The following is a 15054-nucleotide window of genomic DNA, read 5'->3' on the forward strand; positions in this document are numbered from 1 at the left end:
TTCTGTGTTTTATGTCCAATAAATTTAAATCTGGGCTTGAATAAAGAGACAAGTTACTTAGAAGGACTATTGCAGCAGGGAGAAGTTTCTGATCTCAGAAATCGATGAGCATCTCAAAATACAGAAAAATGTTTTTATTTTATAGGGTAAAGGAGGAAGCAGACAGAATAAGCAGCATTTTTGGAGGGGAAGCTGGACAAATAAGGGGAAATCATCAGTGTGTTGTGACAAAAAGAGGGTCTTGCTGTGGTCAGCCAATTCCCAGGAAAGGTTGATGGGAAGGGTATGTTCCACTTTTTTGGTACTTGCTCAGATTTGAGGGTAAACAGAATTCAGGGGCCTGTAGGAAAGAGAGAGACCTGATTAATGTTTGGTCAAGACAAAGTAGAGAGTAGAAATAGGCCATTGTGAGCACCTGTTCACCTATTCTTCAAGTGAACTGTCACTTCTGTCACATTTTTTCTTCTATACACAGTTTATGGCTAGTTTACTAAATTCCAAAAAATGTCTTGGGATTTTTATTGTGATTGCATTGACTGATGAGTTTGGAAATAACTTCTTTTTTAAAAAACTATTTTATCCATTTATTTGTGTGTGAGAGAGAGCACACAAGAAGAGAGCAGGAGCAGAGAGAGGAAGGGCAGAAGGAGAGGGACAAGCAGACTCCCACTGAGCAGGAAACCGGACATGGGGCTGGATCCCAGGACCCTGGGATCATGACCTGAGCTGAAGGCAGATGCTTAACTGACTGAGCCACTCAGGCACCACAGAATTCATAGTCTTTGTGGAACTGAAAAATTATAACTAAGAGTAAATGTGCTTCAGTATTTTTTTGTAGTTTAATTTTTTATTTTTTAAATTTAATTTTATTTTTCAGTGTTCCAAGATTTATTGTTTGTGCACCACACCCAGTGCTCCATGCAATACATGCCCTCCTTAATACCCACCACCAGACCCGCCCAAGCCCCCATTCCTCCTCCCATCCTAAACCCTCAGTTTGTTTCTCAAGTCAAGTCTCTCATGGTTTGGAAATAATAGCTTCTTTTTAAAAAATATTTTATTTATTTGGCCAAAAGAGAGAGAGAGAGAGAGAGAACACACAAGCAGGCAGAGAGGCAGGCAGAGGCAGCGAGAGAAGCAGGCTCCCCGCTGAGCAAGGAGCCCAATGAGGGACCTGATCCCAGGACCCTGGGGTCATGATCCGAGCCAAAGGCAGTGTCTTAACCAACTGAGCCACCCAGGTGTCCCTGGAAATAATAGCTTCTTAATAATATGAAGACTTCTCCACCCCACCAACATAACTCTTTCTCTAGGTTATGATTTCTTATTTCTTATTTTACATTTGACAGTTTTCTTCTTGAGAAACTACACTAAGTTCTCAGGTACTTAGAAGTTTTAGTTTTAAATTTTATTTTATTTTTAAATTTAATTAATTAATTGATTATATTTATTTTAATTTTTAAATTTTATTATTAAAATTTATTGTTATGTTAGTCACCATACAGCACATCATTAGTTTTTGATGTAGTGTTCCATGATTCATTGTTTGAGTATAACACCCAGTGCTCCAGGCAATATGTTCCCTCCTTGATACCCAACACTGGGCTTTTGCATTTTAAAGTTTTTCCTTTGATAGGAAAACCATTGCATCTTGAATGTTGACCTTGCTATCCAGATGTGATTAGACTGTCAGTATTTCCCAGTGAATTCTCCGAAGCTTTCTCAGCAGACAAACATGCCTTCTCTAAATAATGACTGCTTTATTCTTTCTGGTACCTCTTCTTTCTGGTACCCCTTCTTTTTTCTGTACCTCTTCTTTTTTGTTTCCATTCCATGGGGTTGAGCTTGGAGGTAGCATAAGGAATTGTGACCCAATTCAGGTATGGGCTTTCAAAGTATTTTGAAATGAGTATTTAACATGGATACCATGGGATTGTTCCCCAAGTCCTGCTTACCATTTACAAAGGTAAATGTCCTATGGCTACTCACTCAGAATCCACAGCTTAAGAAGAGATACCAGATGTTCCATATACATCAGGAATTTCAAGAAGTGTTGTGGGCAGAGAACTAATTAAGATTTAGAGTTGGAATATGTTATGCATATATTTTGCTTTTTATTTTTTTATTTTTTTTAATGAGAAGCTCAAAATGTTCATTTTTTTATTTCTTCTCAGTGTAACAGTATTCATTGTTTTTGCACCACACACAGTGCTCCATGCAATATGTGCCCTCCATAATACCCACCACCTGGCTCCCCCAACCTCCCACCCTCTGCCCCTTCAAAACCCTCAGATTGTTTTTCAGAGTCCATAGTCTCTCATAGTTCACCTTCCCTTCGAATTTCCCTCAACTCCCTTCTCCTCTCCATCTCCCCATGTCCTCCATGCTATTTGTTATGCTCCACAAATAAGTGAAACCATGTGATAATTGACTCTCTCTGCTTGACTTATTTCACTCAGCATAATCTCTTCCAGTCCCATCCATGTTGCTACAAAAGTTGGGGATTCATCCTTTCTGATGGAGGAATAATACTCCATAGTGTATATGGACCACATCTTCCTTATCCATTTGTACGTTGAAGGGCATCTTGTTTCTTTCCACAGTTTGGCGACTGTGGCCATTGCTTCTATGAGCATTGGGGTACAGATGGCCCTTCTTTTCACTACATCTGTATCTTTGGGGTAAACACCCAGTAGTGCAATGTCAGGGTCATAGGGAAGCTCTATTTTTAATTTCTTGAGGAATCTCCACACTGCTTTCCAAAGTGACTGCACCAACGTGCATTCCCACCAACAGTGTAAGAGGGTTCCCTTTCTCCATATCCCCTCCAGCACATGTTGTTTCCTGTCTTGCTAATTTTGGCCATTCTAAATGGTGTAAGGTGGTATCTCAATGTGGTTTTAATTTGAATCTCCCTGATGGCTAGTGATGATGAACATTTTTTCATGTGTCTGATAGCCATTTGTATGTCTTCATTGGAGAAGTGTCTGTTCATATCTTCTGCCCATTTTTTGATATGATTGTCTGTTTTGTGTTTGTTGAGTTTGAGTTGTTCTTTATAGATCCTGGATATCAACCTTTTGTCTGTACTGTCATTTGCAAATATCTTTTCCCATTCCGTGGGTTGCCTCTTTCTTGTGTTGACTGTTTCCTTTGCTGTGCAGAAGCTTTTGATCTTGATGAAGTCCCAAAAGTTTATTTGGCTTTTGTTTCCTTTGCCTTTGGAGACATATCTTGAAAGAAGTTGCTGTAGCTGATATCGAAGAGGTTGCTGCCCATGTTCTACTCTAGGATTCTGATGGATTCCTGTCTCACGTTGAGGTCTTTTATCCATTTTGAGTTTATCTTTGTGTATGGTGTAAGAGAATGGTCGAGTTTCATTCTTCTACATATAGCTGTCCAGTTTTCCCAGCACCATTTATTGAAGAGACTGTCTTTATTCCACTGTATATTTTTTCCTGTTTTGTCGAAGATTAACTGACCATAGAGTTGAGGGTCCATATCTGGGCTCTCTACTCTGTTCCACTGGTGTATTTGTCTGTTTTTATGCCAGTAGCATGCTGTCTTGGTGATCACAGCTTTGTAGTAAAGATTGAAATCAGGTAACGTGATGCCGCCAGTTTTGTTTTTGTTTTTCAACATTTCCTTAGTGATTCGGGGTCTATTCTGGTTCCATACAAATTTTAGGATTATTTGCTCCAGGTCTTTGAAAAATACCGGTGGAATTTTGATCAGAATGGCATTAAAAGTATAGATTGCTCTAGGCAGTAGAGACATTTTAACAATGTTCATTCTTCCGATCCAAGAGCATGGAATGGTCTTCCATCTTTTTGTGCCATCTTCAATTTCTTTCATGGGTGTTCCATAGTTCCTCAAGTACAGATCTTTTACCTCTTTGGTTAGGTTTATTCCTAGGTATCTTATTGTTCTTGGTGCTATAGTAAATGGAATCGATTCTCTAATGTCCCTTTCTGTATTTTCATTGTTAGTGTATAAGAAAGCCACTGATTTCTGTACATTGACTTTGTATCCTGCCACGTTACTGAATTTCTGTATGAGTTCCAATAATTTGGGGGTGGAGTCTTTTGGGTTTTCCATATAAAGAGCCATATCATCTGCGAAGAGAGAGTTTGACTTCTTCATTGCCAATTTGGATACCTTTTATTTCTCTTTGTTGTCTAATTGCTGTTGCTTATATTTTGCTTTTTAGCAATGGTATTCTTGTCTTTATCAGGAGAGGGCACCTTATTTAAAATATTCCAAAATTTATGTATTTATTAAATATTTTATTTATTTATTTGCCCGAGAGACACAGGAGGCAGGCAGAGAGAGAGGGGGAAGCAGGTTCCCTGCTGAGCCAAGAGCCCAATGTGGGGCTCGATCCCAAGACCCTGAGATCATGACCTGTGCCAAAGGCAGAGGCTTAACCCACTGCACCACCCAGGTGCCCCAAAAAATTTTTTTTGAGAGAGAAAAAAAGAGAGAGAGAGAGAGAGCGCATAATGGAGGGAAGGTCAGAGAGAGAAGCAGCCTCCCTGTAGCAGGGAGCCCCAGGTGGCACTCAGTCCTGTGACTCCAGGATCATCATCTGAACCAAAGACAATCATTTAACCAACTTACCCACCCATGTGCCCTAAAACTTTGTTTTTGATAACAAGTAAAAACATGCATACATTTTGTTAAAAACATAACACCTCAAACACAAGAGATATCTGATGGATCTTCACCTTGACCTAACCTCCGTTGAATAAGTATTCTCTAATACCAACAAGTTATAATTTGTTCTGCCAAACTAGAATCTATAACTTAATTATGAAAAGTTAGATAAGATCATATCTGCATAAAGATTAAACTGTGAATAATTCTAAGGTTTTAAAATTATACAGTATTTTGTTATGGATACCTAACCACTTGTACATGGAGATTTTTCCATGTCAACATAGGTAGAGTGATTTGGTCTTTGTGTCCATGAACTAACATTCCTTAAAACCAAAATAGCTTTTCATTCCCTATTGATGGTTCACTTGAGTGGCTTGTGTTTTTCTGCCTTCCAATGCTTCAACAAACACAATTAGGTCATCATGCCCTTTGGGCTCTTTGGGCTTTGAGGCTTTTAAGAGCAGAGAAGATGGCATGCATTGCCCTGGATGAAGAAGAACTTTCTTAGCTGGGTCTCAGCCCTTTGTGGTTGATTCCTGGAAGTTGGAAACCTTAGAATATGGGAACTGGAAGTTTGTGACTACAGGAGGCTGGGTACCAGAACCCCTTGCTTCCTGTACCTGGAGATCCAAGACCATTGATCTGCCGTAAGTGGAATTGAAATTTCAATATTGGGTGGCCAGGAATCCAGGAACATGGTCAGTAATCCAAGGCTTGGGTGTTGGGAAGTCTATGAAGCTGGGAAAGTAGGAATTCTGCATGTGGGATATATGAGAAATTGGAAGAATGGGCTGGAAAGGAATTGGAGAGAGTCAGAGAATGGTGGAGACTTTTGTGGGCCAGAGGGATGAGCCAGAATGGTTGAGGGGTCCTGATGAGAGAAGGTGTGGGCCCGATGGTGAGAAGAGGGGTGGGGTCATGGAGGAGCTAGGTGGGAGAAATTGGAAGCCGTGCTGGAAAGAGTCAGGTAGAATACTGAGAGGGCTTTGAAATGAGGAAGCTAAGACATATGATATAAAATAGTTTATCCACAGTGTAATAAACAGCAAATATCTTTGGAAACAGCTGAATATTTGAACTCAGCCCAATACAAACTGAATTTCCCAGCTGCTAAAACATCCTGAGTGTGCTAGAAGGTCAGTCTGGGATTTCTGTTTGGGACTTTGTTTTGTAGGTTTTTTTTTGGTGGGAAGGGACTTTTTTTGCGGGGGTATTTGCATGTTGGGAACAGTACTGTATACTGTCTGCTTCAGGAAGCAGCTAGGGACTTCCACATAGTGAAGTGAGATCATATTTCCATATTGCGGGTGACTGGATGTTGTTCACTCTTCCTCTTTACCTAGATCCAAAGGAAAGTCTATGTCTTGTGGAGAATTAATGGTTTCTAGGGAAAAAGATTGCTTCGAAAGTAACTGATATAGAAAATATAAACACACCAAGAAAAGTGCATTGCCCCCATAATCTGGAGAAGGCCCTTCTAGATGTGAACACTTTAAAGTGAAAAGTAGATAGTTATCCACGTCATGTGAATTTCTTTCTTGTGCTTTGCAGCAACGAAAAATTTTCTTTTTATTTTCAATAAAAAATATGTGAATATTCTCTTTTTAAATAATGTTAACAGTGTATATATACAGCAAAGTCAGAAAAATCTCCCCCATATCCCATGACTGCCTCCTCCAATACACAGGCATGACGTACACTTTGAAATGTACTCATTAACCTTCCTAAACATTAATCTACATACATCATAAAATCTTGAGATTCTTATGAAATCTATGAGAACAGAAGTGTTTTTAGAATGAAGTCAGTTAGCATAGTTGAAATATAAAGAATATAAAGAAAGCTCAGGGAGAAAGTTAGCAAGTTTTCCAGAGAATGTTGAGTCATAGAAGCCAGACACACAAGAGGAGTATTTCAAAATAGAGGAGGCAAACAGCATCCAGTCCTCCCAAGATTACCAACTCCTACCAAGAAACCTAAGAGGACCGAAAGATATTTAAAAGTGGAGAACATTGGAGGCCAAAGAGATATCTCTTCTGGTAGAATGATGGAGGTAAAATCTAGGTTTGAACATCTGGAGGAAGAAGAAGGAGGATCAAACATATAACATTAATACTTCAGACTCAGAGATTTAACATGTTGCAATGCAGGTGGAAAGGATGTTATTGAGGACACGAGACCACATATATTGGAGAGAAATTGTGTGATCAGTAATGTAAACTAACTGAGAAGTCAGGAGAAGTGCAGGTGGAGGGATTAACCATAAAAGGTAGGAAGCATATTTTTTCTATCTGTGGTGACAAGGTGGAATGAGGAGACAATGAACAAGATGCCAAATGGCTGGTGTTTTTGAGAGTTCAAAATTAACCTTGTTTCTTACTGCTGACTCATGTTTTCTATATGAAGAAGTCAGTAAGAACATCTGCTGGGAATAGGAAAGAGTTTGAGGGATGAGATTTTGATGAGTAGAGCATTTGGGAAGGAACAGTTTTAGAAGGAGGACAAGCAAGTGGTGCAGAGATGGGCAGATGATTTTCCAGGGAGGGTGGGGGGGCCCTGAAGTTGGGGAAAAGTAAGGGAGGCTGAAGACCTTGCATAATTGACATAAACCCTCTGAGTTTAACTTTCTTTCCAGAGTGACCTGGAATAAAGAATGGGCGGTGACTGCAGTTTGTGCATTACTGCTCCAGATCATTAATTCCTAATTATTTAGCTGACCAAGCCTCCTTCTCTGCTTATAAGTAACTGTCTTTTGTATCTTCTAACCAAGTACAATTAGAAACCATATGCAACATGTCACACAAAGTGGATGTTCTACAATTTTGGGGAAAGAGGGCAGTCTTTTGCAAGGGTCAATGTGAGCATAGAACCTCAATAAGTATAAGTATAGGAAGACATCCTTTTAAGACAGAGAAGTGACCTCAGGTATGTCCAAGGGTAAACTAAGAGTGAACCATCCAATAGCGTTACCTGCTATATACCCAGGTTGTCCAGTGAGGCAGGGATGAGCTTCTGAAGAGGACTTGTTAGTGAAGTGTTCTGGGAACACTGCATAATCTTACCACACTGTGTTTGGAGGTATCAGACATGGTCCCACTTGACAGCATGTACTTCTCAGACTCAGCTTTTGTTTTCCTTATCCCTTTGAACCATTTCTTGTATTGTTCCTGGACCTGTAGAGTCAGAGAATGCCTGGGTCAGCTCACTGAAGGGAGTGAGGATAGTAAGGGTCCTGGGTAGGAACTGGAAAGTAGTACCTGCTGACTGAGGATGCAGTACACCAGGAAGATGTAGACTCCCTGCAGGCTGTTGATGATAGTGAAGAGGTAAGCCATGATATGGGCAGCTGGACCCACCTTCAGGATGCCCAGACACCATGTGAAGTCCAAGATGAGCAGCTGAACTGTGGCTTTAAATGTTAGTATCCTGGGTAGGAGGAGGAAGGAGGTCAGGATGCATCCAGTGCAACACAACCAGGGCTGGTTTCATGTTCACTCCATGATGCTTCTGACTGAGCTGTGATCAACTTTGACCTTTGTTGTCAATGATTTCCTAAAGAGAAAAACTATTTGGGTCCAGGATGGCATTTGACTAGGGCTGGGGATAATGTTGACACTCAAGAATGTGAGTCTTGAAAAGATCATGATGTTTCATGAAGATCCCTAATTTTGTTCAACTGACTTTACTGAGAATATTCTATGCACCTGGCTCTAGGCTGGGGCTAGGGCATTCAAAAGAACAAAGAACAAGACCTCTGTTCTTACAGACCTTAAAATCTGGTGGAAAGACAAGAACAAATGATCACTTGTAACATTTGCAAAGTGAGGTACTTCTTTCCATCCAGGGCTGTTCCTGTCCTCACCCTCTCCATGAACTGAGCCAGGATATGCTTTGCCCGGAATAGAGGCCATTGATTCTGTGTAAAGTTGAGGAAAGCAGAGGACATCCCCAAACTCTTAGAGGATGTGATATGAGGATGATGAAGCTAAGTCCACCAGGGGCAAGAGAAGAGGAAAACAGAGGGCAGAGCATGCATGAAGGTGTCGGCATGGTAGGGTGTGCTGTTATGTTATTTCTTGAAAATAACTGTTATGTTATTTCTTGAGTGTGTTATAAGGATGTGAATGTTCACAGGATCTTTTTCATAGATCCCTGATAGCAATCTCTGCTTATCAGAACAAAGTCAATTCTCTTTGCAGCTGAAGTAGTTTGTTGAGGTTGTGCACAGATGGAATATTTTTGGTATGGGTGTCAGCAACAAACCACAGAATCTGAGCTGGCTGCCAAGGAGGGTTGCTGCCCTTCTGTCTTCCTATCCCCTCACGAGTTCTATGAAGGGATACCAGAGCCTTGGAGGCGTGAGGGCAATGTTCTTTCTGGGGCACGGTGTGCCCCTGTGACCCATCCCCACCTTGTGTTCTGGAGGGTGGACATGTCACTGTTGAGTGAGGAGAGCTTGTTTGTCACAATCCAAAAGGTCATCAGAAAGAAAGCCAAATTAATCTGCAGAAAACCCACAGGCATTTTAACTACACTCCACATTTGGAAAATCCTAGCTCATCCAGCTGCTAATGTGGCAAGGAAGAAGCTTTTGTGTTTCATAACAGTCCTAGAGAAACAGACCAAACACCCCCTAAATCAGGCCCATGTTTGTCCTGTAACTTCAGTGACCACTTCAATTGAGTTTGCATGGGAATCTCAAGTTTTAGCACTGGAAGTGCTACGTCTCAGGAAACACCTGATTCCTGGTTTTACAGTGGGAATTCCCACCTCCTGGGAGCCCCTCATCCGTCCTGGGCCAACTGGAATGATTGCTCACCCAGTCTGTCACCCTCCTGATACACCTGATTTTTGAATGACCCTTGGTTGGGCAAGTGGGCTTCTCTGATGTCATCCATTACTCACAGAGCAGATAGAGCAGATGGGGCCAAGGAATGTCCATATGAATCCTTTGTCTGTGTGGAGCCAACATCTACGAGAAAGATAAGAAGACATGCAAGAAAACATGGGCCTTTATGGATAAAGGATTGATAAATAAACATACCATTCCCCTCCTAATGTTTCCTCCTGCCCCCTTCATCATTGTTATTAATTAGTATTATTTTACTGTTGCTGTTGTGTAAGAACATTGGACATAAGATCTATCCTCATAACAGAATTTCAGCATACAATACAGTACTATCAGCTATAATTACAATTGTTAATAATTGAAATCTCGACCCTATTTATCTTATAATATTGAAACTTTGTATATGCCTTTGATAGTGGTCATTGTTCTATGGGTGTATACTTATCCCCAAAAGCATTAGATTGTATACATTCAGTATGTTCAGCTTATTCCATGTGAAGCATTCTGTAATAATCTTGTTTTTAAGACACATAAATTCCTTTCAAGGAGCTCTTTTAGGTCTTGGCCTTCAGAAATGTTCGCAGAAATAAGAGAAGTTAAAAAAATATTTTTTCAATTTTTTTCAGTGTTCCAGAATTCATTGTTTATGCACCACACCCAGTGTTCCATGCAATACCTGCCCTCTTTAGTACCCATCACCAAGCTCAGCCAACCTCCCACCTCTCTTCTTTCCAAAACCCTCAGATTGTTTCTCAGAGTCCACAGTCTCTCATGGTTCATCTCCCCTTCCAATTTCCCCCAACTCTCTTCTCCTCTCCATCTCCCCATATCCTTCATGTTTTTCTTTATGCTCCACAAATAAGCAAAACCACATGTTAATTGACTCTCTCTGCTTGACATAAGAAACAAATGAATTTTTGCCAGCATTTCTGAAGACTAAGACTTAAAAGAGCTCCTTGAAAGGAATTTATGTTTCTTAAAAACAACTTTACTACAGAATGGTTAACATGGAATAAGCTGAACATCCTTTAAAATGTTTGCAGAAATAAGTGAATTTTTCCTGCAATTGCACTATTAGATATTTATCCCAAAGATACAGATGTAGTGAAAATAAGGTCCATCTGTACCCCAATGTTGGGAGCAGCAATGGCCACAGTCGCCAAACTGTGGAAAGAACCAAGATGCCCTTCAATGGATGAATAGATAAAGAAGATATGGTCCATGTACACTATGTATACATCAGAAAGGATGAATACCCAACTTTTGTATCAACATGGATAAGACTGGAGGAGATTATGTTGAGTGAGATAAGTCAAGCAGAGGGAGTAAATTATCATATGGTTTCACTTATTTGTGGAGCATAAGGAATAACATGGAGGATATGGGGGAAGGAGAGGAGAAGTGAGTTGGGGGAAATTGGAGAGGGAAATGAACCATGAGAGAATGTGGGCTCTGAGAAACAAACTGAGGGTTTTGGAGAGAATAGAGGTGGGAGGTTGGCTGAGCCTAGTGGTGGGTATTATGGAGGGCAGGTATTGCATGGAGCACTAGGTGTGGTGCATAAACAATGAATTCTGGAACATTGAAAAGAAATTAAAAAAATAAAAAAATATAAAAAAGGAATCAAATCAGTAAAAATATATTTTGGACAAATATGAAGTGTAACCTTTGTGTCAGGATCTGTAGTTGGCTCTGAAGACCCAGATGTGATTAGGTTAGAGTGGTCTCAGTCCTCTGGGAGACACAAATGAAGTTGGAGGATCAACAATTAGAGAATAGACAACATCAAGATGATGAACTTTATGATCGTCTATGAGGATATGTGAGGATATGTAGCTGGATCCATAATCTTCTTGGGGTATAGGAATCCCAACAGTTGGAAGAAGTTTCCCTGAAGGAACTGAAATTTGTTTGCTTTGTTTGTATTTGAAATTTTTTTATTTAAATTCAACATAGTGTATACTGTATTAGTGGTTGTAGAGGTAGAATTTAGTGATTCATCAGTTTCATAAAACACCCAGTGCACATTACTTCAAGTGCCCTCCTTAATGCCCATCATCTAGTTACCCCATACTCCCACACATCTCCTCTCCAGCAGCCCTACATCTGTTTTCTATAGTTAAGTGTCAGAGAGGGACAAATGCACCCACCAGGAAGCATCAAAGGGAAACTTCGAAGGTAGGCATTGGCAAAGAAAGCAGCTGCTGTCTACTCTTGTAAGTGGGTTTTACTGGAACACACACTCATCCCTCCCAAAGTGTCTATGGCCTTGTTTATGCTCTGAGGACAGAGCTGAGTGGTTGCCACAGAGACCATAGGAACCACAAAGCTGGAAATATTGATTATCTGGCCATTTATGGAAAAAGTTTGTTGACCTTTATACTTAACTCCCTAGGGACGCCAGATGGCCAGGGCTTGCTGATGCAGCTGAGCACTTGTGTCATCAAGATAGGCACATAGTGTGAGTGCCAGACTGGATGTGACTCCAGTTCTGCCACCAACCAGCTGTGTGACCTTGGCCATGCTAGTTAATCTCCTTGTGCCTCAGTTCCTCATCTGTCACATGGTCCAATACCAGTTTCTACTGCACAGGTTGTTGGGGGGATGATTTGCGCTGACACGTGAAAAATATTTAGTACAGTGATTATACATCAGAAGTGATTTTTTAAAAAAGATTTTATTTCTTTATTTGACAGACAGAGATCACAAGTAGGTAGAGAGGCAGGCAGAGAGAGAGGAGGAAGCAGGCTCCCTGCCAAGCAGAGAGCCCGATGTGGGACTCGATCCCAGGACCCTGGGATCATGACCTGAGCCGAAGGCAGAGGCTTTAACCCACTGAGCCACCCAGGCACCCCTCAGAAGTGATTTTTGCATCTTAGCTGTGGTCACAGTTATTTTTCCATCCAACTGACCATTTGTTTATTTTAAAATTAGGATAGAGAAAGAATTTACACAAATCATTGTCTGCCTTTATGTCAATTTTGTTTTCTGGATTTTAAAATAACCCCCTCAATTAATACAATGAATATTTTATTAATAGGAATATATGAGATTCAATTAATGTTTACTAATGCATAGTAATTGACTAATGATTAGTAAATTAGTCGTTATTAATTGATTAATGGCTAGAAAATTAGTACCTGACTAATTCATAGTCATTTATATAATATACACTGAATATTTAAAATATTTGAAGAATAGAGAACCTAGAAATGGACCCTCAACTCTATGATCAATTGATTTTTCAACAAAGTGGGAAAGAATATCCAGTGGAAAAGGGACAGTCTCTTTTGCAAACCGTGTTGGGAAAATTGGATAGCTACATGCAGAGGAATGAATGTGGACCAGTTTCTTACACCAGATACAAAGACAAGCTCAAAGTGGATGACAGACCTAAATGTGAGACAGAAATTGATCAAAATCCTAGAAGACAACACAAGCAGAAACTTTTTTGATCCCAGCCATAGCAAGTTCTTGCTAGACGCATCTCTAAAGGCAATGGAAACAAAAGCAAAATTGAACTATTGGGACTTTATCAAGATAAAAAGTGTTTTGCACAGCAAAGGAAACAACAAAACTGAAAGGCAACCTATGCAATGGGAGAAAATATTTGCAAATGTCTTATTAGATAAAAGGCTAGTAGCCAAAATCTACAAAGAACTTATCAAACTCAAAACCCAAGAAACAGAGAATCCAGTCAAGAAATGGGCAGAAAACATGAACAGGCATTTCTCCAATGAAGACATACAAATGGCCAACAGACACATTAAAAAAAAAATGCTCCACATCACTTGTCATCAGGGAAATACAAATCAAACCCACAATGAGATACCACCTCACACTGGTCATAATGTCTAAAATTAACAACTCAGGAAACAACAGAGTTGGTGAGGATGGGAAGAAAGGGGAACCCATTTACACTGTTGGTGGGAATACAAGCTTGTGCAACAGCTCTGGAAAACAGTATGGAGGTTCCTCAAAAAGTTAAAAATAGAGCTACCCTATGACTCAGCAATTGTACTACTGGGTATTTATCCAAGGGATACAAACATAGTGATTCAAAGGGGCACTAGTATCCCAATGTTTATAGCAGCAATGTGCATAGTAGCCAAACTATGGAAAGAGCCCAAATGTCCACTGAAGGATGAGTGGATAAAGTAGAGGTGGTATACATATATATACATTGGAATATTACTCAATCATTGAAAAGAATGAAATTTTGTCATTTGCACCAACATGGATGTAACTTGAGGGTATTATGCTAAGTGAAATAAGTCAGTCAGAGAAAGACTAATATCATATGATTTCAGTCATATGTGGAATTTAAGAAACAAAACAGATGAACATAGGGCAAGGGAAAAAGAAGTAAAGTAAGATAAAAGTAGAGAGGGAGGCAAACCATAAGACTCTTAATTACAAGAAACAAACTGAAGGGGGAGACAAAATGGCAGGGAAGTAGGAGGTGCTGTTTCACCTGGTCTCCTAAAGTGAGCTGATTACCTACCAAAGAACTCTGAATACCCATGAAATCAGCCTGAGATTAGAATAATACACTTCTGGATCTCTACGGAGGCAGAAGATGCCAGTGGACAGGTAAAGCGGAGTGGGAATATTGGACTGACATTGGAAGATAAACAAAAGTGGAGAGAGCCACCAGAAGCAACCCATTGGAAAGTAATACCCCAATACAAGAGTGCCCTGTGATTGGGGGCCAGCATTAACTTGGAGTCTGGTTGAAAGCACTCAAAAAGTGCAAAAGCTCTTAAGGGGGAGTTGGTGGAATTGGGCGGTTAGGGAGTGGGACCTAGCCCACAGACCAGGATGGCCATCCTGTTGTGGAACCAGAGAGTGCAGCAAAGAATCCAGGTCTTGGTCCCTGAGCCATTGGTGTGCCTGAGAGCATCAGGGTGGCAGCGCCCATGAGGGAATCTGGTGTGGATGCCAGCCTCCGCTCTATAGAACAACAGCTTTTTGCACTCTGCATGCATGCTGTGTGACCAGTGTCTAAGTCACGCTCCACACCCTTCCCTGAGAGAGGTCCGTGCAGGTGCTAGCCGGTGGTCTATAGGACTGGGAGATTCTGAACACTCCCAGCCTGGGCCAGCATGAAAATCTCAGAGGGCTATCTCTGGTTGGGACTTCCCTGGCCAGGTAGCCATGGCTACCTGGTTTTGGGTACAAGCAGGAGTTCCTGTGACCCCAGAGAGTGTGACTGGGGAGGTGCTCTAACAGTGACATAGGGGGAACTTATGTGCTCTGGAGCATCCAGAGGAGAACAGACTGAGGCTTCTCTCTGAGATGGAGGTCCGGATGCAGTTTGCTTTCCTCTAAACTGCCAAAGAACTGCCAAAAGCCGCCAAGGGGAGAAAACAAACAAACAAACAAACCATCCAGAGAATGAAAGCCTGAAAAGCCGGTTTCCTCAGAGCCCAACCCCTTGGTGGGGGTAGGAGGACTCAACTCTAGCAGGACTACCTGAATGAACACCTGGCACTCCCCTCCCCCAGAAAGCCAGCCAAAAACCAAACCAAAACAAACAACAAAAC

General features: G+C 40.9%; 1 protein-coding gene across 1 annotated transcript in view; it reads right to left on the bottom strand.

Annotated features, from left to right (window-relative positions):
* Positions 1 to 15054, bottom strand: part of LOC116882855 (adhesion G protein-coupled receptor E2-like) — a 64707-nt gene continuing 49653 nt past the window's right edge. The window contains 5 exon segments of the mRNA XM_032883484.1: positions 1 to 340; positions 7722 to 7832; positions 7917 to 8085; positions 9071 to 9162; positions 9565 to 9631. Of these exon segments, the coding sequence (XP_032739375.1) occupies positions 251 to 340; positions 7722 to 7832; positions 7917 to 8085; positions 9071 to 9162; positions 9565 to 9631 (529 nt within the window). The 3' untranslated portion in view covers positions 1 to 250.

This window comes from Lontra canadensis, unplaced genomic scaffold, assembly GCF_010015895.1.
Source record: "Lontra canadensis isolate GAN:19392208 unplaced genomic scaffold, GSC_riverotter_1.0 scaffold88, whole genome shotgun sequence".
Classification (NCBI taxonomy): Eukaryota; Metazoa; Chordata; class Mammalia; order Carnivora; family Mustelidae; genus Lontra; species Lontra canadensis.